The sequence below is a fragment of the Phyllostomus discolor genome, chromosome 4 (genome assembly GCF_004126475.2).
Source record: "Phyllostomus discolor isolate MPI-MPIP mPhyDis1 chromosome 4, mPhyDis1.pri.v3, whole genome shotgun sequence".
NCBI lineage: Eukaryota > Metazoa > Chordata > Mammalia > Chiroptera > Phyllostomidae > Phyllostomus > Phyllostomus discolor.
In genome coordinates this window covers 172,525,229-172,547,855 of record NC_040906.2, presented here as the reverse complement: position 1 = coordinate 172,547,855, position 22,627 = coordinate 172,525,229, and the positions used below count along the sequence as shown (strand labels likewise).

The window sequence follows — 22,627 nt, the reverse complement described above, 5'->3', positions numbered from 1 at the left end:
CTGTTCTCTTTCCTCACCAGCGTAACATGTTATATCATATATGGTACATGTACAGCACATGCTGTAGCATGGTACAAACTTAGGTCTTCATTCCAGCCCTGAGTCTCTACGACACTTATCTCCATCTGCCCCTGTCTCTGTTCTGGCCAGTTTCCAGGAACGCTCCCTAGCAGCCTCCTTGCTTCCTGGTAAAAGAAATCGGAGCTACATCGCCTCGTGGGCACCGGGGTACTAGCTATGGGATAGATCCGCTCTCCAAATATCAGTCACTTCTGCTTGGAACATTCAAATGTGCTCTCTTCCCCTTTCACTCAACTGACTGTTTTATATCCTTCAGGGCCCAGCAGCAAAACCTTCCCTGATGCTCGGACTTGGGCGAGGTCTTCCCACCACACACACACTGTACTCTCCCCTCTCACAACATGAACACCTGCATTCACACCGTCTGTTAGTCTACATCTTCCAGAGGTCAGCAAATGAAGGCAAGATGATGTTTAACTTGGCCTCAAATGTTCGTGTCCCTGATACCTAGCACAATGCCTAAAACAAAATAAGTACATGATAAACTTAAAAATGGATACATGCATACATTTATTATAAATTAAAATCGCCTTTGTTGGCATTAATTTATAAGAACACAAAATATGAACAAAGTAATAGTTAAAGCTGACACATTATGCCAGGTACTGCTCTCATTAACTTATTTAATCCTCTAATCACCACTGTGAGGCAAGTTACAGTGAAGAAAGGGAGCCATGGAAAAGTCAGGTGACATGCTCTAAGTCACACAGCTCTTGAATGGGATTGGAAGACGGGCAGTCTGGCTCCACAGTTCTTGCCCTTAATTCCAATAAAGCATCACCTTCCACCACCTAACATCACTACCACTCATTTCAAAGATTGAAAACAGGTGGCTTTGCACTAAAAAAAATTATTGAGTTTATCTGATAGGAAACATTCATGAATATCACATATATGTTGAGATGATGGATGACAAAATTCAAGGAATAGGGAGGAGAAAATACCAAGTGCAAAGGAGGAGCACTTCAGAGTGTAACTAATCCAAGACTCTCTGGTAAACTAGGCACCAAGATGTCAAGTCCTGACATACCTCCTACCGGCCTCCAAGTAGGCCAAGGGTGCAATGCCTGTGATTACAGGCAGACAACAGGCAAGTCTTCAGAGGGGATGTGAGACCAGACACTTAGCACCCCCAGTGTACAAGGCACCAAACCAGACTTAAAGCTGTATACAGGTCCAGGACTTCTGCTCTTGGTAAACTTAGACTCTCAATCAAAATAAGATCACTTATTCATTCATTAACTATGTCTTATTAGAGCCTTTGTGGGCAATATAACGTAGTTGGCTCTCAGGACTCAACGGCAAAATATGATGATGGCGCTACCCTCAATAAACTTAGGTGTCAGTGGAAGAGGCAAACAAATAAACCAAGAATTAGAGTGCAGGAGGAGCATCCTCTAGGGGTTCTGCATGGGTTCCTTGACATATGTCAATCACACTGGCAAAGGTATGAGTAGAAGTTGGACTTCAGGAGGTTTCTAGAAAGAAGTTTCTTTGGGGCTGCATCTTGAAGACATACACTTCTGATGAGAGAACAAGGAAAGTAACTCAGTCAACGTTTGCAAACCAGGGAGTCACATGAAAAATGGTAACTTGGGATTTGAGAGGGACGGACATTAGCGAAAATGTTATGGAGGAAGGAGAAGTTAACTGCATCCCGAAGTCTGGATAGGATTGGAGGAGGAGGAGAAGGGACAGATAAGTCTGGGCTCCCTGCAGCAGAAAGGCCAGTTCAGGCTGGTCTGTAAATGTATTGCCACCAGACCTGGGCAGAGCTGCAAATGTCAATGCACCTGGTGCAAACAGACCACAGGGGAGTGTACATTAATGCCTATCATGATGTGAAAAGCCTGAGACACTAAAATCATCAAGTTCTAGAAAAAGGAGATTTAAAAATCTGTAAGCTCTGGATGGAAGCATGTTTTACAGTGATGGTGATGACAGGTTAACTTTTTTTTTTACCACCTGAAGATACTTTTTCTTGAAGGGTGCACCCACTTGCAATAAGGGCACAAACAACAATTAACAAAATGTATTCACAAAGTAGCAAGAACAAGAACAGAATAAATGGGAGGGAGGAGAAAAGGGGAGAATAAAGGGGAGGGAGAATGACTCAAAAAGGCATTTAGAAAAGTGAATTATCTTTTCTCTCCCACAAAACCCACTGTCTCTTCTATCTTATCTGTAGCATCTTTGAGCTGTCACTCACTCGAGACAAAAACCAAGTACCTGTCTTTACACCTCCCTTTCCTTTATCATTTAAATCTCAGTGTGCCTCAGGATCACATGGGGACTTGTTAAAAGGGCAGGTTCCTTGATCTACTCCAAGAAATCATTTATGGAGCCTGGGCAGGGCCCTGGAATCTGTCTTTTTAAGACTACTTATATGGTTCTGGTGAAAGAATCATACTTCAGAAAAACTGTCCCTTATCCAATCAATCTCTGTGTAGATTCTCTGTCCTCAATGTCTCTTAAAATGCATCCCATTTTCTCCCCACTGTACTGTCTTAATTGTGGTTTTCATCTCCTTCCTAGACTAATATTATGAGCTTCTACTGAGTTCTCTTCCTCCTGATTTCTCACCTCCAGGGCATTCCACACACAAAGCTTCTAAACCACAGGCTTACATGGGATTGGCAGTGATCTGGCCCCTGACTGTGTCTCTGCCTGCTGTCCTATGCCAGCATGTTGACACTGGAAACAAACAGGAAAGATGGATGAGAAGCTGTGTTAAGCATAGCTAAACCACATTTCCTTAATGGATATGGAAGGAGGAAATGAAGACATAAAAAAGCAATTCTGAAGATAACTAAGGTAAAATAAACTACCCAACTTTATTATATTCCATATGCATACACCTGTCATCATTACTCTCTAGCACTTATAAATGTCTATATAGCATTAGTAAGAACTCAATGTCAGCAAGATCCTGTACTTCTAATTTTATTTTTTAACTTAGTTTGCATTCAATGTTATTTTGCGTTAGTTTCAGGTGTAAAACACAGTGGTTAGACAGTCATATCCTTTACAAAGTGATGCCCCAATGTTCCAAGTGCCCATCTGGCACCACACATAGTTATTACACTATTATTGACTATGTTCCCTTGCTGTGATTTAACCCTGTCCCCTCTGGCAACAGTCACTTTGTTCTCTGTGTCTAGGAGTCTGTTTTAGTTGTGTTTCCTTGTTTATTTTGTTCTTTAGATTCCACATGTAAGTGAAATCATCTGGTATTGGTCTTTCTCTCAGTAAGACCCTATTCTTGAGTGGTATGAAAAGTGAATAGTTACTTTGCTCAAAGATAAAACCAACTTTAAAAAAATAATTATAAAGCATTATTGAAATAGAATACAGATATACAAGGTCTGTCCAGAAAAGTGCCCAGTAGTGCAATATGAAAAATAGACATTTATTGAAGAAGATACAAGAAACATTGTACAGCCTTGGCTAGTGTGGCTCAGTGGACTGAGTGCCAGCCTGCAAACCAGAGGGTTGCTGGTTCGATTCCCAGTCAAGGTGCATACCTGAGTTGTGGGCCAGGTCCCCAGTTTGGGGTGTGTGAGAGGCAACCACACATTGATGTTTTTCTCCCTTTCTCCCTCCTTACCCCTCTCTCTAAAAATAAATAAATAAAATCTTTAAAATAAAAGAAAACATTGTACATAGGACATGACACCTCAGTCCCCTTCAAAATAGGTACCTTGGGACTTCACACAGTTCTCCCAATCACCATCAGCTGTCCTGTTGTATTTTCCCAAATTTCATCGAAGCTCTGAAAACTCTTCCCTTTCAACGGTGATTTTAGTTTTGGGAAAAGCCAGAAGTCATAGGACACCATATCTGGGCTGTAGAATGGCTGAGTCACCTGGGTAATTTGATGTTTCACTAAAAAATTCTGCATGAGACATGATACCTGGTTGGGCTCGTAGTCATGATGAAGCTGCCAATCACCAGTTGCCCATAGCTGTGGCCATTTTTGTTGTATGGTATCTCTCAATCAATGAAGAACATTGGGGTAGTAGTCCTTATTAGTTGCTTGACCTGGAGGAGTGTACTTGTGATAAACACCTTCCCAATTAAAAAACACGGTTAACATAGTTTGATAATGCCGCAACTGTGCCCCACCTTCTTTGGGTGTGGAGAACCAGGCAGACTTCAATTGGCAAAACTGGGCCTTTGTTTCTGGATCATAGCCATAGACCCACCATTCACCTCTGGTTACGACCTTCTTGAGGAAACCTGGCTCATTGGTAGCAGTTTAAATCGAGTCATTACCAATTTCAGCAACATGTTCCTTCTGCCTTGGTAGCAGAAGCTGTGGAATGAATTTTGCCACAATGCCTTCCATGCCAAGTTCCTGTGTCAAAAACTCAGACACAGTAGGTTTGGAATCCCTAGATCAGCTTCTAGTTCTCCCTCTGTCGCTGATCTTTGTTGACTGCAGCCTGTACATGTTCAACATTCTCAGGTATTCTGCTTGTTGCAGGCCTCCTTCCGGAACGTGGATCACTTTCAACTGATTCTCAACCACCTTTGAAGCATTTGTGCCACACTTTTATTTGCATTGCACTCATTGCATTGTCCCTGAAAGCCTTCTGAATCATCTGAATAGTTTCCACAGAGGAATGTTCCAGCTTAATGCAAAATTTGATGTAGATTCATTGCTCTTCTCACTAGTCATTTTAAATGCAATGGCCACACAGTACATGTGCTCACTCAATGGCTCAATTGCCCCCACTGACTAGTACAGTGAGGCCATCATTGTTAATGCATGTGCATTCCAGTCTACTCCCCTTGGCTGCTACATTACTTCTGTATGGCTCAAACCATGCTCATCATATTAACAATGGCTTTACTTTTTCTGAACAGACCTCATATATGTAGCACTTGCCAGCTAACATTTTCCCTCAATATATGGGGCAAGGAATGCACAAAATTTAAATAAACATCATCACTGGCAAGTTTTGAATAAGAAAAATTTAAAAGCCAAATTTAAAGACTATGTTGAACTTAATATATCCATGTTTTTGCATATGTGGGGCACTGATTTAGAACCCCACCAAAAGGTGAAAAACTCTCTTGACCTTAGCTCCCTCAGGCAACTCTAAAAGCCCACCTTGTATTTAAAAAGGCAGCACATAACAATGAAAGGGCAGGAGTTAGGGGAAAGCGAGTCACTTATCACAGAGACATGTTGAAGGTCAAACCAATCCTGAGTCTTAGAGTCAAACAACAAACAGACCCCACAAAGGAAATTAACTTTGGATTTCTTTTCAATTGTGTATTTTTACCATTTTTGTACAGTATCTTCCACTAGTTGTTAGAAAGAAGCCTTATTAAAACTACTTTTTCCTCACTTGCATTTGAAACATATGGAGCATGGTTTGCCTGATACGGATTGGACAATCACACTGAGATGCTCAGCTAATGAGCACAGCTCACTTTGCCTCTTCCTTAGCAACTCTTCCCATGCTTCCCCCTGCCACAGTTCACCTGACCTTGACCCTTGCCCCATGTCTTCACTTGGAATGATGCTGGCAATAACCTGCTTTTTGAAAAAGGGAAATCCCAGTGACCAGGTTCCTAAAATGTGTGTTTCTATAACTTTTAAAGAATCCAATCATCATTCAAAACCTTCATCAGTTTTAGTGTTTTATTTCCAAGGATTTCAAGTGGAGTAAAAGGGGATAACTGTCTTTCGATCACAGAATGACAGGAACAGAGGAAAAGAGAGGCAAAAAGAGAGAGAGGAGGAAGAGTAAAAGGAAGGGAAAACATGACTGAGAACAAACCAGGGGAGCTGGGGGCTGGGTTTTCTGAGAGCCCAGCATTTGTTTTCACAAGTCTACTGGACTTGTTTCCTTGAACGCAATGGATTCCAGGTGCATTCTGGGTTCAGCCTCCTGTCTTTATCCCTCTAAGGTCAGTGGAGGAAACCCTGATTCATGGTGCTGTAGCTCCTCATGTTGTGGGCCAGGCCACCTCCTCCCCCACTTTGATTCCCAGCCTTAACATGCAAATTACAAAAGTAAAGAGCCCCCACAAAAACAGTTGTGGGGAACTGCATTTGGAGCCCAGCAGGGCTGAGCAAGACAGACACAGTCATCATTGTGGAATGTGCAGAAATGAAACTGATGGGTTCATTTCAATGTGCCAGGGGCTCTTCTTTCTCTTTTTCTCTGTTTACTTTATTATTTTATTTTATTTTGCAAGTACAACCTCAGATGTCACTCTCCAGAAACTTGTAGTTCACAGATAAGGATTTAATATGCAGTCTGTTGCAAATAAAAATATAATTACTTCTCTGTCCAAAGTTCAGCTTCCTTTGTTTCCCTCACCAGTTCTGATTCCTTTAGCTGACTGGCTCTAATGCAAGAGTAAAGTAAATTTCTTTCCTCTGTGATTTATTTTCTGACGGTAAGTGAGCAAAAATGCCACAAAGAAAGGGGGAAAGAATGATTCACAATGAATCTTACTTCTCAAACACACAACTCCAGAGTGACTGGGTAGGTAAAGTGCTGTCTATTGAGAAACTTAAAAATAAAGTTACATGTGCATATGTATTTCAGTGTAATAACAGTAAACTTTTTATTAAAACTATGTGCCAGGTACATAATGCTCAGAGCTTTACACGCATTACCTTATTTAATCCTTGCCACACAATCTTATTGATATATGGGAAGAATCACCACATTTTATAGATGAAGAGACTGAGGTTTAAAGAAGTTAAGCGACCTACCAAAGGGTGTCTGGCCAATAAAGTGGCAGCCAAGAGGCAAGTACACCTTCTGTGAGGTGCACTGTGTCCCCCATGGTTGGCAGTCTTACACAGAAGTCCCCAAAGCCTGTGGACTAGAGGCGCATACCAGATGACTAGACACTGTCAATTAGAGCTTGGACAACAAATCCTTGCTGTTACAATCCTATCTTCAATCTCTTTTAAATGCATGCTAAGTAAAATATGGTCAACCTAACTGCCCTTTTCTTAAGTGATTCAGGATCTCTAGGGGCTTCTAATAATCATTGGAGTGAGTTTTCTGTTTGCATTCAGCTGTAGATTAATTACTCTAAGAACTTGCTGAGGGTGACTGTAATGTCAACCTCACCACATCTATTGAGAACCTGGCTGAGATACACAATGTATAGGGAAGCTGCCTGATAGATATGCAGTCATTTCCTTTTTCTACATATGCAAAATTCTACTGAAGGACTAGGCTAGATGGGGGGAAATAGGGACCTGTGGCTAACCTGTATGCTCTTTTCCTCCACCTCATTTTATGGAACTTTACTTTGGAGATCTTCCATCCGGGGATATTACAGCATTCATTCACGCACTCGGCAGAAATGCACCTGATGTTGGGGATACACACATGGGCAAAACACACATGGTCCTGCCCCTCAGTCTAGTCTGTGTAACGACAACAGCACCGTACAACTCATCACATGTCACACAAGGATATTCCAGAGGCTACTGTGGAAGTTCTTCATGAAAACTCCAGGAGAAATTCTGTCTGATCCTTATGTCCGAAATAGCATTTCTACAGAGTAACTGATCTGTTTTTAATCCCAAGGCACTGTGTACTGAAAACTAACCAAGTCTACTTTATCTGCGGCTAAAAAACTCAGAGCCCGCCTGTGGCCCACTCATGGTATATAGGACACATTTCATCAATATCTCATTCCCGGTCCAGCTGATGCCTCTCATCTTTTTCTCCTCTCTTTTCTTTCTCAGCTACTTCTAATTTGAATCTTATATTTTCTGTTTCCTTAATCTTCTGAAGGAAAGGCAGAGTAGAAATAAGTAAAAATAAATACATACATGCATACATAAAAATGTTAAAAAAATTAGGAGAGTAGAATAATATGTGCTGACTCCAAAAACTCATCATAGAAACTGACTTTATGGACATCACTATAAACCTCTATTAAGAACCGCTTTCATGCCTTTGCTGGTGTGGCTCAGTGAATTGAGTATCAGCCTGCAAACCAAAGGGTTGCCAGTTTGGTTGCCAGTTTGGTTCCCAACTGGGGCACATACCTGGGTTGCAGACTGAAAATAAATAAATAAAATCTTTTAAAAAACTTTTTATTATTTTGCTACTTTATTAAGCTCTTGAGGAAAAAAAACAATGAAAGATTTTTAGTTATTTGGAGTTCAATTGTGCTCTTTTTCTTAACTATGTCAGAACTGAATGCACAAAGCAACCATTTATAAATGAGAATACTCCCATGTGCCGACTGGCATATGCAGAACTTGTTCTAGTGACTAGGTGATATTATATAAAAATGAAGTCCTTTTAAGTGCAATAAAATGCATTTTCTGTTGTTACCAGCCCTAGATTTATTATCTCAGCTCATTAAGCGGACTTAAAATGGTGGCATGTTAAATTCTAGCCACACTTTCACCTAACACAGAGCCCATGGCAACCCAAATCTCATTCAGAAGATGAGATCTACAGGGGAAAAAGGCTTAGTTGAGATGTCGAAGACATTATTGGCTGGGAAAAAAATAATTTGCCATTACATATATATGTTAAAATATCTTTTAAATTTTGATTTTTAGAACTAAGTTAAGAGCAAGCTTGAGTTACTGTATTTTGCCATGTATAATGTGCACCCATGCATAATGTGCACCCATGTTTCTGGCCCAAACTTTCAGGAAAAACATCTTGTTTTAAGTTTTTAATTCAATTATTTATTTGTTTATATTTAGATATTTGTTTTTTGTACTATAAAATAATTTTAGCACTTACTTTTGAGCATATAATGGTACAAGAAATTTTATGTAACAAATAATCACAAAACACAACAACAGATTCAAGGTATTTCAGGTACTATCCATGTATCATGTGGGTACTTATTTTTCCCTCAAAAATTTAGGCCAAAAAATGTGCATTACATGTGGCAAAATATGGTACTTTAATTGTTATAAAGACTATGAGCACTGCAGAAGGGAGAACGAAGGAGAGAGAGCCTCTGCAACAGGATGGGGACCGCTGCAAAGGCAGACTCAGCACACAGTCTCCTCTCCCTGTGCTGACAAATTCCCCACCACATTGTCATGTCTATCAGATTTCCTTCCCACTCTGTGGCACATTATATCAGATGGACACATGACAAGAGTAGTAGAATTAGAGAACATTTTCCATTCAACATTTACAATGGCCCAAGATTCATGGGTAAGTGAATCTACAGATGTGATCTTTCAGATTTTCATTTATGAAATACTCAGATGAACCACATTAATAAATCTGTATCCATGCTTATCTCAGATGTGGGTCATTCTAACACCAGACAAAAGACACATCATCGTGACTTTGCCCTATGCCCTCTTCACTGGTATCACCACCAGGCTCTTGGATGCACAGGGAAAGGCCCAGGGGAGCATCGCTGAAAGTTTTAATGGAACAAAGCCAAAAGGAAAAATTTAGGAGTTTTGAGAGCAATCTAAACAAAAATGAGTAAGCTCTCCAAATAAATCCCAAATACTATTCCCTTAAAGCCTACATATACCAAATCATAAACCAAACAGGGCCTAGGGCTAAGTAAATAAGAGTAACAATAATTATTATTGTGATATTCTTATCTATTGGAGGCTTAATATGTGACGAAAGCTGTGCTAAGTACTTCACATTATTTCACTTAATCCTTATAATCCTATGCAGTAGATACTGCTGCTACTGTCACTATATATGTCAGAGTGCTGGGGCTCAGACACAGTTGCAGACCGAGGAGCTGGAGTTCGCACTGACACTTTCTGCTGCATTGGAGAGCAGCATGACACGGACCTTTAAGTAGGTCACCAACATATTCATTTCTGAGAAGAGAATATAGCCCCAACTTCAGTTTCAAATGCCAGACATTTGTACCCCTTACCCCAGGTGCAAATTATAAAGTCACTGGGTTCTTTCTTCATCTTTGAATCCCCAGACCCCAGGACAGTGCATGACACAAGAGATACTCAATAAGTGTGTGGTGATTAAGTCAACGAATGCAATTTGGTTATTGGTTTTCTAAAGAGTGGAAATGTTCAAGGAAATGGCAAATGTATTCAGTCCAATGAAGCCACTGTAAAAAGGTTTTTCACCCCAAAATATTAATTATTGATCTTTTGTAAGTAAGAGCTAGTCTTTTTTTTTCCTTCTGAAACCAAATACAAGTAAACTATCCTGAGACAATGCCCACCCCTGCAACATACTATACTCCTCTGTGAACAGTAGGGACACATGATTTAGTGGCTTTCAACAGAGATAGTTAAACTATAAAAACGCTGAACAGTGTTCTTAGTTTTCAAAAAGTGATTATGTTCAACTACAGATTGAAATGAAAATTTAAGAGTCTAGGGATTAGGTGTGGTAGCTTTTAGAGAGTTAAAATTTCCATAAAATCATTAAAAAGCACAGCCTAGTAACAGTACTTGCCAAGACAAAATGTTCCAGTAGCTCAAATTTTTCTGCTAGGATCACTTCTGGAGCTAGAAACTAGATGAAAAGATAAATTCTCAATCTCTGGCCTTCAGCTTTTCAGAGGGCAAGCAAAAGAAGTCAATTGTTCAGACTGGTTTTTAGATTATTGGATAATAATGGCATAAAGTTATACCTATTTTTATCAATACTAACATGAATAAAGTACTAGTCTTCTAGTAAATGTCTACACATTTCCAATAACCAATAAATATAAGCCTGAAAAAACTATGTAAAAATTGTCATTTTTATTAGAAGTCATTTATTCTCCTTTGTGATAGAAGTATAATCTTCTCTAATAACAGCATTCATTCAAGCTGATATTTATATGCCTGAATGTTGAATACTATAGCGAACAAAAGTGCACTACTTGTGCAATTCTCTAAATGTTATTATATTTGTGCTAAAAAAATCTCCACGGAAAAAATGCTACTTCACTGTCATCTACTCTTTTATGATGTTAAAGAGATGTTTTTTTTACAGTAACCATCTGTCTAGAACATTTCACCAGTATCTTAATCTGTCAAATTTCACTAGGTATCTAAAAACTATGGGGGAGAGCTTTAAAAGAAAAAGTACCCTTGTAAAATAACAAAGTTTTTTTCTAGTTGTTTTTTTTTAATTTATGGATTTGAGAGAGAGAGAGAGAAACATCAATTTGTTATTCTACTTGTTTACACATTCATTGGTTGACTCTTGTATGTTGTCTGACCCGGGATCAAACCTACAACCTTGGTGTATTGGGAACAACTCTTGAATCAACTGAGCTACCAAGCCAGGGCCAAAAAGAGTTTTTTTCCCTAAATAAGTATGCTTGTGATTTTTAACTAACTACACAATGTCAAGTAATTATAATATATAATATATAATTATATAACATATAATATATAATTACAATATGATAATATAATCTTATAGTGTAAATATCAAATACATTTTCATACATCTTTTATTTTCTTTGTTGGCATCAGCAGAGTAAGATCAGTGATTTAGTGCCAAAGTCAGGAACTATTGCATACAAGGTTCAGCAATGAAACAAAATTTTTAAAAAGGTCCTTTTCAATCTCAAATATTATGAAATCTTTAAAATGTTTATACATACTTAATATGTCTTTAAAATCAGCTCTGATATGGATTTAATGCAAACTCTTCCATAATCTTTTTCAATAAGAAATTCCAGAAAATTCTTCAAGCTCTATAGGCAAACAACAGTCTTTACCATATTGGCAGAAATTTAGGAAGAATTCAATGCCTTCACCCCATAAGAGGAACTCAGGAAGCTTGCAAACTACCATCCCTATGAAATGTAAGATTTAACTCACGTGAGGGAGATATAACTCATCACAGCATTAAGTACATTCACTGACTTTCCTAAGCATTTAACAATGAGGTTTCTCTAGCCCTATGACAAGTAGCAGTTTATGTAACTTTAAAAGGGTATTTCATATAGTTTGTAAATTTTTTAGTGCAACTAAACCATGAATATGTACTAAAACATAGTTTAAGTAAGAATACCCACTGAATCTCTAAATTAATCAATTTATCCATGTCTTTTGGGGAGCAAATAGGCACATCAGCTATAAATATAGTTAAACTAATCAGAAAGAGAAAGTATCCTCAAATTCAGCATTTACATGCTGAATTTCAGCATGTAAATTATTACAAATAAGAATTCCTCACCCAAGTTTCCTACAACACTGATTTTTCTACAGGTTTGTATAATTTGCTGGTAACTGAATAGGATTTTGTTTATAAACTGCAAGTTAATCCCATCACATTTACTTTTAGCTCCTAATTATCATAAAAATAAATATTATCACACAAAAATTTTTAATTGTCTGAAATTTCTTGCTGAATAAAGGTTTTAACCACTTGGAGGTAGGGTCAATCAGAACCCAAGGGCAGATGACAATAATATATACATATATTGATTCTTTTTAAACAGAATGAAAAAAACTCTCAATAATCAAAATGGTACTGTTTACTCAACTCAACAAATTATTTTTTCCTTGGTTAGGTTGTATCTAAATATTTTCCTTCTAACTTTAAACACAAAAGTTATGAGACCTTTTGAAACTGTGGACCTTTCAGAAGCCACTGGTAACACAAATCACAAGTAACTCCTCCCTTCACTCATGCTCACTCACACACACACACACACACACACACACAAACAAGTATGGGAAACTCTGGCCTCTTGAGATTTCATCTGAGTATAAATTCATTTCTTTAAATTGCAAAATCCATACAGTAAGAAGAAAAAGACAAAAATCTACCAACTAGGCTGAGCTGCCATCCTCTCCATGTAGTCTTTCGCCATGTCTCGGGCTTCAATGTTCTCAGGATACAGCACACAGAACATCGCCAAGGCACCCAAGTTGTTGCCATAAATTTCATTCCAGCGGGCGCTGTAGTCCTTGGGATCCCAGGGAGGCAGGTACTCCAAGGGGCTGGACAGCATGGTATGCACGGCTTCTGTGAGCCGGGCAGCGATGTGTGCATGTGAGCTGGTGGCCCTGAGCTGGAGCTCCGCCACCTCCGCCCTGGAAAAGTACAGCATTGGGTGGTTGTCATAGTTGGCATTGGTGAAGGGAATCATGACTTCTGGGTTCTCGTCACTGACGTAGGCTGACACAAAGCAGAATAAAGATATGAAAAACACACTGGGAGCCCCCCGTGTGTGAGTCCTCATCGTGGCATCAGATCTCCAAATCTCCAAGGCAGCCAAACCATCTTTGAAAGATACTACAAGAGGAAGAAAAAGAAAAGAAAAATATGTTAACTAAAGAAACACTGCAAAGTAGAAACATGGTAGGTAGTCAACCCACTTACTAGGAAAAGGTCTAAATATGAGGTCTGTCCAGAAGGTATTCACCCATGTAATATGAAAAATAAAAACATTTCTTGAAGAAGATACAAGCTACAAGAAACAATGAACATAGGACAATGATGCCTCAGTCCCCTTCGAAGTAAGCACCTTGGGACATCACACAGTTCTCCCAAGCTCCATCAGCCACCTGTCATATTTTCCTGAATCTCATCCATGGTCTGAAATTGCTTCTCTTTCAAAGGTGATTTTAGTTGTGGGAAAAGCCAGAAGTCACAAGGTATCAAATCTAGTGGCTGAGTCACCTGGATGATTTGATGTTTTGCCATAAAAGTCTTCAGAAGACGTGAAGCACAAGTGGGCATGTTGTCATGATGAAGCTGCCAATCACCAGTTGCACATAGCTGCAGCTTTCTGAACCATTTGAATAGTTTCCACAGAGGAATATTCAAGCTTAACACAAAATTTGATGCAGATTTATTGCCCTACTCACTCAGTTATTTTGAATGCCATAGCCACACATGCTCACTCAACAGCATCTACCACCCCCACTGACTAGCACAGTGAAGTCGTCATTGTTCACACATGTGCATTCCAGTCCACTCTCCTTGGCTGCCAGGTTACATTGACGTTGCACAAATTGTTCTTGTTACATTAACAACAGCTGGACTTTTTCCCAGACAGGCCTTGTATTGAAAAATAAAGCATATATGAATTTAGATTTTTTTCTTTTTAACCATGTATATGCTTTATTTTTTTTTTAATTTATTGGGTTGACATTGGTTAATAAAATTATATAGGTTTCAGGTATACAATTCTATAATACATCATCTGTATACTGTATTGTGTCTTTACCACCCCAAGTCAAGTCTCCTTCCATCACCATTTATACCACCTTTTACCTTATTCCTCCTTCAATCAACAACAAAATTTAAAAGAGAAAGAAACTCACTGAAACTTAATTATTTAAAATTAATTAATTAGGTATGGTACACCAGGCATATATTCACTGTGGAAAACAGAACTTTGGACTTGGGGAAACAGAATAATATTAGGTTGGCCAAGAAGTCTATGTGGTTTGTTCCATAAAATAAAAGACATGTAGTTTCATTTTCATCAATAACTTTATTGATTTGAATAGTTTGAGTATGTGGGCTATCTCCCCCACATGGTATAACATTGATTATTTTTAAAGAATGCCTCAATTTGATCGCTATCAACTTCAACTGGTCTACCCGACCATGGAGCATCCACTATCCAGTGAGAAATCTCCAGCATGAAACTTCACAAACCACTTTTGACATGTTCGATCAGTCATAGAACCTTCTCCATACACTGATCAAATCGTTTTTTGTGTTTCAGTTGTGTGTTTTTACCTTTGTTGAAATAATAAAGCATAATATGCTGAAAATGTTGCATATTTTCCTCCATCTTCAATATTAAAATGGCTTCCCCAAAATTTACCAATTCTGATCAGTTTTATTTTTTAATGCACACTGATATGATAGCTGTCACAATACAATCTAACAAAATTGTTTCAAATGAAGTTAAAGACAACTAAGTGCTACTAGAGTCATCTTACAGAAAAAACCAAATGAACTTTCTGGCCAACCCAATACTTGTGTAAGTAGGCATTCTTCTCATAGTTAGCACACAAAAAGTTCAGGTTTTATGGTTATTTTTTAGCCACTAATATGAAAACCACAATAACCAAAAGCTGGTGGTGAAATGTGGTCTGGGAATCTAAACGGACATTAGGGAAAAACCAGAAAATCCTATCTTTCTTAACATAGCCTCCTTCACTCTAATCTCTCCCTGCTTCCTAACATTCTATATTTTGAACCGGGGATTAGGATCAATATGTCTATGAGAATGTAAGCAGACAAAATATTATGAGTAAGGCTTAATATCCTCTTTGTGTCAGCAGAAGGTGGGGACAGAGAAGACAAAACCAGGGTAAACGTCTGCCAGGCCCGAGCATTCCCTAGGCTGCCATCAGCAAGCATGCAGGGAAAGACCAGACGCGGGCTTGCTGGGACTGGAAACCGACATGCCTTCAGTCAGGAAATAAAATCCCAGAATTAAAAGGCTAAAATAACACGTGTGCATTTCCCCCTTATTATTTGAAACTACTGTCTACTTTTTCATTGTGCATATGGGATTTTAGTGTCATTCAGTAAGTCAGACATTTAAACCAAGCTCACATATTTTCTTACTACTTAACTTTCTTTAAAGTCCTTTTTTTCAGTGGCAGCTTTGCTCACAGGTTAAAAGAACGTCTTTTAAATGTAGGATCATTAGAAAAAAAAAGAAAGAAAGAAAGACACCCTCAGCCTAGTGGTCTATGTCTCACATCTGGGATAAAGCACGCATAAAATCCCCTAGAGGAAAGTCAGGGAATTCTTGAAATTCTTCAGAGGGGAAAGGTTATAGAAAGCAGACTAGAAAAAGACAGCTTTTATGTAAATAATGAACAGTAGTTTTCAATTATTAACGGGAGAAACTGATGGAGAAAAATCAACCCCCCCCCCCCAGCTGAACACAAACTATTTCTCCAAGGAAAAACTGGCTCATCACATTCAGAAAAAAGAAGACTAAGGATTTAGCACACATTAGAGATCAATCCAGGTTCCTGACTTGCTAAATCTCCAAGAGAAAGGCACTGGGGCCTCACTTGAGGATACTGCCATAAATTCTAGTATTCTTTATATTTCTCAAAGTGCTGTAGCATATACGCACAGTGTAAGAAATCAATGGTGGTGGTTTTGCAAAGGATTTCAGATTTACTTCAAGAGAAGAACTGGTGGTGAATTAAAAAAGATCAATGTAGTCATGCTAAATAAAATGTATAAAACAGAAATAACTCTTGGACTCTGCCTATATTATGTCTAGCACCCAAACTTCAAGGCAGCTGGCTGGATCCTTCAAGGTCAGAGACCTGGCCAAAAGAAATAATCCTTCATGGCTGTGTCTGAGAAGGGGTGTGGGTCTCTAGCAACACAAAGACGTGGCTGGATCTGAAGTAATAATGCTCAGCCCCCACTGCCTCCTCAACCCCAGCTTTATTTCTTGCTCTTTTCAGACAATAATTATACTAACAGTTTTTGTAAAGCCTGTGAGTATTAAATTCCCAAAGTCTAAGATTGAATGCAGCCATCAATACAATTAACATTGTGGGGGTTTTAGGTACCCAGAGTGAGGATGGATTGGAAACTTCTCCTTTAACTGACCCCTACATGCATAGAATTAAAGATCTTTCCACTACTTTTTTAAAAATTGATTTTGAGAGAGAGAGCGCTCAACATTGATTTGTTGTTCCACTTACTTATGCACTCACTGGTTGATTCTCAGGGATCAAACCTGCAACCCTGGCAAATCAGGAAGACCCTCTAAAGGTTAAAGGGTCTAACGGTTAGAATCTAACCAACCAAGCTGCCTGGCCAGGGCCTGGTTTTTGAATATGCAGCCCCCATTCTAGGTGGGTAGGCGGTGGCTTGAGTTATGGATAAGAAACTATGTGGAAACTAGACATTCTCTATTTTAGATTCTGTATAAACATTCCCTCACGGTGCTTAAGGCTGTTTTTTTTTTCTCTTTCCTTATGCATAACATCCTCCTACCCAGGTACAGAGTCACTGAAAAAGTCAGCGTTGCTCCACAGAGTCCCTCACAATTTCGGACTCAAACTATACACGCAGCCACTTCTGCCACATTGCTTCCCGTTCGGTAGGACGTGCCTGAGTGTATTTAAACAAGAAGAGTTGCTCCTGAAGCACAGAACCTCATTAAGATGTTGTTCTGGGAATGGTGCCATCTCAATATGCCAACTGTTATTGAAGGTTCCCTAGTTATTACTTGAAATTCATGTGAGGGTGTCAGGGCAGCAAGGCTGTGCGTTACCGCACATATAAAACATTAATTCTTATTGGAACACCATGTGGGCCAGCACAGAACCCACCGAAATTCTGCAGAACGATCGGCAAAGACTGCCCAGGGAGAAAAACCCACAGCCTTCAAGGTGGCTGACATGGTGTGCCGCCTCCCTTACATCACACTCCACATGCCCAACCCCCAGCGCTCTCCCAGCTACTAAGGCCTTTGTCCATCTATTCGAAGAATTCGTTTGCCCTGCATCTGGCTGGATTACCTTGGGTTGTTCTGGGTGTTTATATGCTGTGCTTCACAGAAGGCAGGACCACAGCTTTCTCTTCGCATCTCAGGGCTCAGCACTGTGCCTGCCACAGAAAATGCGGCTCATGAACTCTGGCTGAACCGAACTGACTCCTGGGCTTAGGAGCCGGCAGAGTAGATATCATCACTAAAAGTGAGCAAGGAGAAACCTTATTCCCTCTTATTTGAAGCCAATGCAAGTTTAGAATTTTTCAGAAAAAACATCTGCTAGGAAACTAATGGAGGGAAACACTCACAAGGCCTAGAAAGTGCTGTAGCCTAAAAAGTATGGAGGGAGGGAGGGAGGGAGGGAGGGAGGAAGGAAGGAAGGAAGGAAGGAAGGAAGGAAGGAAGGAAGGAAGGAAGGAAGGAAGGAAGAAAGGAGGGAAGGAAGGAAGGAAGGAAGGAAGGAAGGAAGGAAGGAAGGAAGGAAGGAAGGAAGGAAGGAAGGAAGGAAGGTTGGTTAACTAAAGTCTAACCCAAACTTACTTTAGGCTGATAACCTATAGGGAAACCTAATTCCCATTTACTGTCTTAAGTCTGTCTAGAAAATTCCACCCAAAGCCCCTATGTCCAGCCTTTGGGTTTCTCCTTTAACCTCTACCTTGGCATTCTGTGAATGCACTCTGTAAAGAGAAGAGCTGAAATTAGATGAAAGGAACTTTTCTCAACATAGTTTTAGGTGAACCTCAGATGGACAGGTGTTAAGTTACATACTTATTTCAATAAACATTAGGAAAAACTGTAACTAGCACAACAAACCTGAGATTTCAACAGATACAGAAAGTTCCTGTTTCAGTACCGTTAAATTTAAAAGTTTTGGGTATGTGTGTGTTTTTTTAAGTAAATGGTTAAGGCAAAATTTGTTGAAGGTGGTGCCTGAATGACTCAACTTGGGGAGATGCTGAGAATGCTGAGTGAAATAGTGGCCATTCGTTAAAGGCTAATGAGTTTACCAGAATAGCCAACTCCCCCACCACAACACACACACACACACACACACACACACACACACACACAGATTGGACAAATCATTCTGCACTTCCAGATGTCTGTGGATGATCTCTCAGCTATTTTCTGCCTCATCGATTGTGTGGCAGATCCAGCAGAGCCAACTCACTTAGGTCTTTAAGTTGCACTTGGCCCAGCTCTAAAGCATGGCATTTTCAACATGGCAAAATCGCAGGCTACCCTCCACAGCCGACTCTAATAATATAGGTTACCCATAAGTCAGTTCTCAGGACGTTTCTGAGAGACTCTGTTAGGCCTCATTTCCCTTCAAAGTCTTCTTTTCCACTATAATATACTGGTTTTCCTAATCCAGGTTTCTTTCCCATTCTTTTGTCTCCTTTTACACAGCTCAGAGAGCAAAACAGTCCCAAATTTACAACCAATTAATGAATACAATCGTCCTTCAAGAATTAACCTGTCACTACAAGACAATTCAGATAGCAATTTGACTACCTCTCCACCTGTATGCCCTACATATATCTGCAGTAATCCTAGTTTGACATTTTGCTTAGGCCAAGCCAAAAAATATAAAAAGTATTTAACAAGATGTCTAAATTCTAATTATCTTAAGCAGGTCCTTGTACAATAAAAATATGCCAGAAATTATTTTGCTTTAGCTCTGGTTCCAACTGCCCACTGCAGCTACTTTGATTTCTGACAGAGAAATTCTGTGTGAAATGCTTTTCACATATTTGATCTTTTACTTAAAATAAGTTAATGTGGCAAAACAATATGCTGACGTTACTGTATGCCATTACTCTAACAGTGTCTTAGAGTAAACTTCAGAGGCAGAATTAGAACCTGAATTTCCTAAATCCTAAGCCAAGTTTCTTTCCTGTAACCAAATTTTTACCAATTCAACAACATTTCTGCCATCCTTCCAAAAGGAAAGCACAGAATGGTATGAACGTTAAAAGAACTGAAAACTAGATTAGTCCACCAAGTTTCCAAAATGAAGTGTGTTCCCAAGTAGTCTGAGATTGTTTAAAAATGAAACGCATGGCACTGCAAATTTTCTTCCAGTTCCTCTGGCCTTACAAAATATAAAAAGGATTAAAAAATAATTTTAAAAAATTTTAAACATTGAATGTATAAGAATGTAATAGAGAAATCACCCTGCAGAAAGTAAAACATATCCCAAATTAGGATGGATTAAAAACCCGTCTATAAGATGTGCCAAGTCTAAGGAGGACAGCATTATGATGAACATAATGTGCGTCGTGCTGGGCAGACATGGGTATATAATTGCAGCTGTGCTGTCTGCTAGTTCTGATCAAGTGACATTTGGTCCCAAAGCCTCCATTCTCTCATTCGTAAAATGGCCCCAACCTCCTGGGGAGATTAAATACTATGTAATGCAGAACCTTATATGAAGTAGGAGTTCAATAAATATTTGTAATTTTTTAAAAGGGGAAGAAGTTTTAGGCATGAGATTATCCTACTCATAAAATATTTTACTTGAAAGAAATAATATTATAAGCAAAAGAATGAGAACCAGAGATGTGAACTGACTAGGGCAAGGTCATGGCACGTGCTAAGAGACAGCTGAAGCTCGAACACAACACTCCTGACTCTTCAACCCGTTGTTCACAGTAAGCTCAACACTCACTAGGAAAGAAAGCATGCGACCCTTGAAATTTTTCAAGTATCAGTTGGGGATTTTGCTCCCAAAGAAAAGAATAACACCGAAATAAACTGTTATCTGAGTTTGATTGCTTCCCAAGGCCAGCAATTCTTGATGTACAAAAGGTTACACTTCTTACTGTATTCTTTCAAAAGAAAGTCCACAATAAGGACTGGGAAATACTGCTATCTCTGGCTGGGGATCTGTTTCCTAGTAACGAATTTATATTATGAAAGGGGTACCTGAGTTCTCGTGGGACACCTGCTGCCCTTGCCAGAACTGCTGTGCTAACCTCAGTCCAGGGTATGGTCTAGGCTCAGTCAATGTCATCAATATTTCAGCTGATCAGCCCAGGAAATGCTCTCCAACATTAATAAAACTAAAACTCTCCTTCCCCAACATAAATAAAACCAGAATGTCTGCATTCATGTATATGGAATACAACGATCAAGCAGATTGGGAAATATTTCTGGCTTCATCGAAAAACTACACAAGAAGTAAAATTATTAGATAATTGCCTATTGAACAAAGAGTCAGAACACAAGCAGTGGGAGGGGCCTTAGGCTTGGGGCGACTCAACCAGTCAAGATCACCACCATAACTGCACTTAAAAGGGGACTGAATTGTTAGCATCTGGGATGTCATTAAAAACAAAATTTAAAAATTGAATTGTCATGGCATCTAGGAAAGAAGATCAAAATGAACATCCCCCACAGCTCCTGCCACCACCCCCACCCCTGGCCCTGCACCAGACTCACGCTCATCTAAGAGTAGCCATTCCAGTTCTCCCAACCCAATGGATGGGCCCAGTAGTTAGTTACATGATTAAGAGAGTCAAATACCTCCCACACTAAGGCAGGAAACACAATAAAGGCCTAAAACAATCCAGCAAACCAGACAACTGAATGCTCCTGACATCATGCTCTTTCCCCTGAAAAATGTGTGGACACTGCATAGTTAGCATCTACGACACTTCCTTACTCCTGCTTCCACTGAAACCCAAGTTCCCTCCCTCTTTAGACCTCTGATCTGGTTTCAGGCAAACTCTGCTGGCCTGAGAGCACTGATACATCCTAACGGAGCCGCACATTTCCTTCTCTGATCTAGTGCAGGATTGAACTCTCAGAGAAACCCTGTAATTGAGAAACATCTCACCGTGGTCTCACACATACTACCCTCACTGTTTCCACATATTTTAATTTATGGAATGCACATATTTTAAAGTTCTCCTTACTTTTCTATTTCGATTTTATTAAATGTATGTTTAGAATAATTTTTTGAAAAATATTTTTTTCTGAAATAGCAAAATAAACCTTATGTGTTCTTGGTAAATTTTTGTAGTAAAATAAATCTAACATTATTCTTTAAAATGTCAAATCTTAAGAAAACATATGGTTTGGGTACTATACAATCATTCCCTAAAATTATACTCCCTGATGTGTAAAGTCTGCAGACTCAGCCAAAAAAGAAAATTTTAAAAACCAAGGGCTCTTAATCAAAATGAAAGTTCCTTTTACTGAGGGCTTATTGTTTCCTTATTTAAGGGTGAAATGAAATATATCTCCCTAAAAAGTCATTTCCAAACAAAAATCCACAATATGAAATTATACCACATGGAACCCCCAAGAATTTACACAAACTACTGAGGGAGTAATTATAACCCTGAACCCACACAGCAAAACCACACTGTGTATAATAATGGTGCTCACAACCTCCACACTCAACACTGGAGAAACTTCAGGTTAGGTTTGCAAGTTAAGTGCAGCTCTGTGCAGTCGAAGAACATTTCTGCGTTGTCCTCAGGAAAGTCTCTAAGCACGACACGTTTTCTCATAACACATCTGAAGCTCACTTCTTTCCTACATCAACAATGACGGTTGTAGAACTTCCTTTTATGAAAACAGTAATTAATCTAAATTATGTTTAAAGTGGCTATACATATTTTCTGGTGTCAAGTCTGAAGGCTCCAGCTCCCATTCACCAGAGACTACTTGAAAGAGTAATTTAGTGGCTATCTAGCTGCAGGCATTAATTTAGTAGTAGAGTTTTTGCCCGGTGCGCATTATTACAAAATTAAGAACCATTAAGATCCAGTTTTTGAGAGAATGGTTGTCTTATAAAATGTAGAAAGGAAGTTAAATCTGCATCATTTCCATGGAGGAAAGCGAAAGCAGGGGAGAGGTGGGGAGGCTGCAAGTCCACTGATGCAACTACTGGAGCGCTTCGTTTTGCTTTAAAAAGGCTAAAAGTCAAAACGAAATGGTTAGACTTTCTAAGTTATGCTGTAAATAAATCCCAGTTTATCTAGCAGTCCAACAATTGGACATCCGATTGGTACGTCTTTATTACACTTTTAATTAATTTTCTCAATGATGGTGTTGAAATGTAATACCTTAATTTTTAATTCGGATATTTTCAAAATAATGTTGAGCATAACTAAGTGTATTTATT

General features: G+C 39.1%; 1 protein-coding gene across 3 annotated transcripts in view; it reads right to left on the bottom strand.

The window, feature by feature from the left end:
• DSE (dermatan sulfate epimerase) overlaps positions 1 to 22,627 on the bottom strand; it is a 56,785-nt gene that overhangs the window by 20,303 nt on the left and 13,855 nt on the right. The window contains exons 1-2 of one of the 3 annotated variants that reach the window (XM_036024604.1): positions 17,519 to 17,586; positions 12,821 to 13,289 (exon numbers count right to left, since the gene is read on the bottom strand). In XM_036024604.1, coding sequence (XP_035880497.1) covers positions 12,821 to 13,236 — 416 coding nt within the window. In that variant the 5' untranslated portion in view covers positions 13,237 to 13,289; positions 17,519 to 17,586. Of the gene's footprint in view, positions 1 to 12,820; positions 13,290 to 17,518; positions 17,587 to 22,627 lie in introns of those variants that run through there. The other 2 variants (XM_028509117.2, XM_036024605.1) reach the window with 2 other exon arrangements.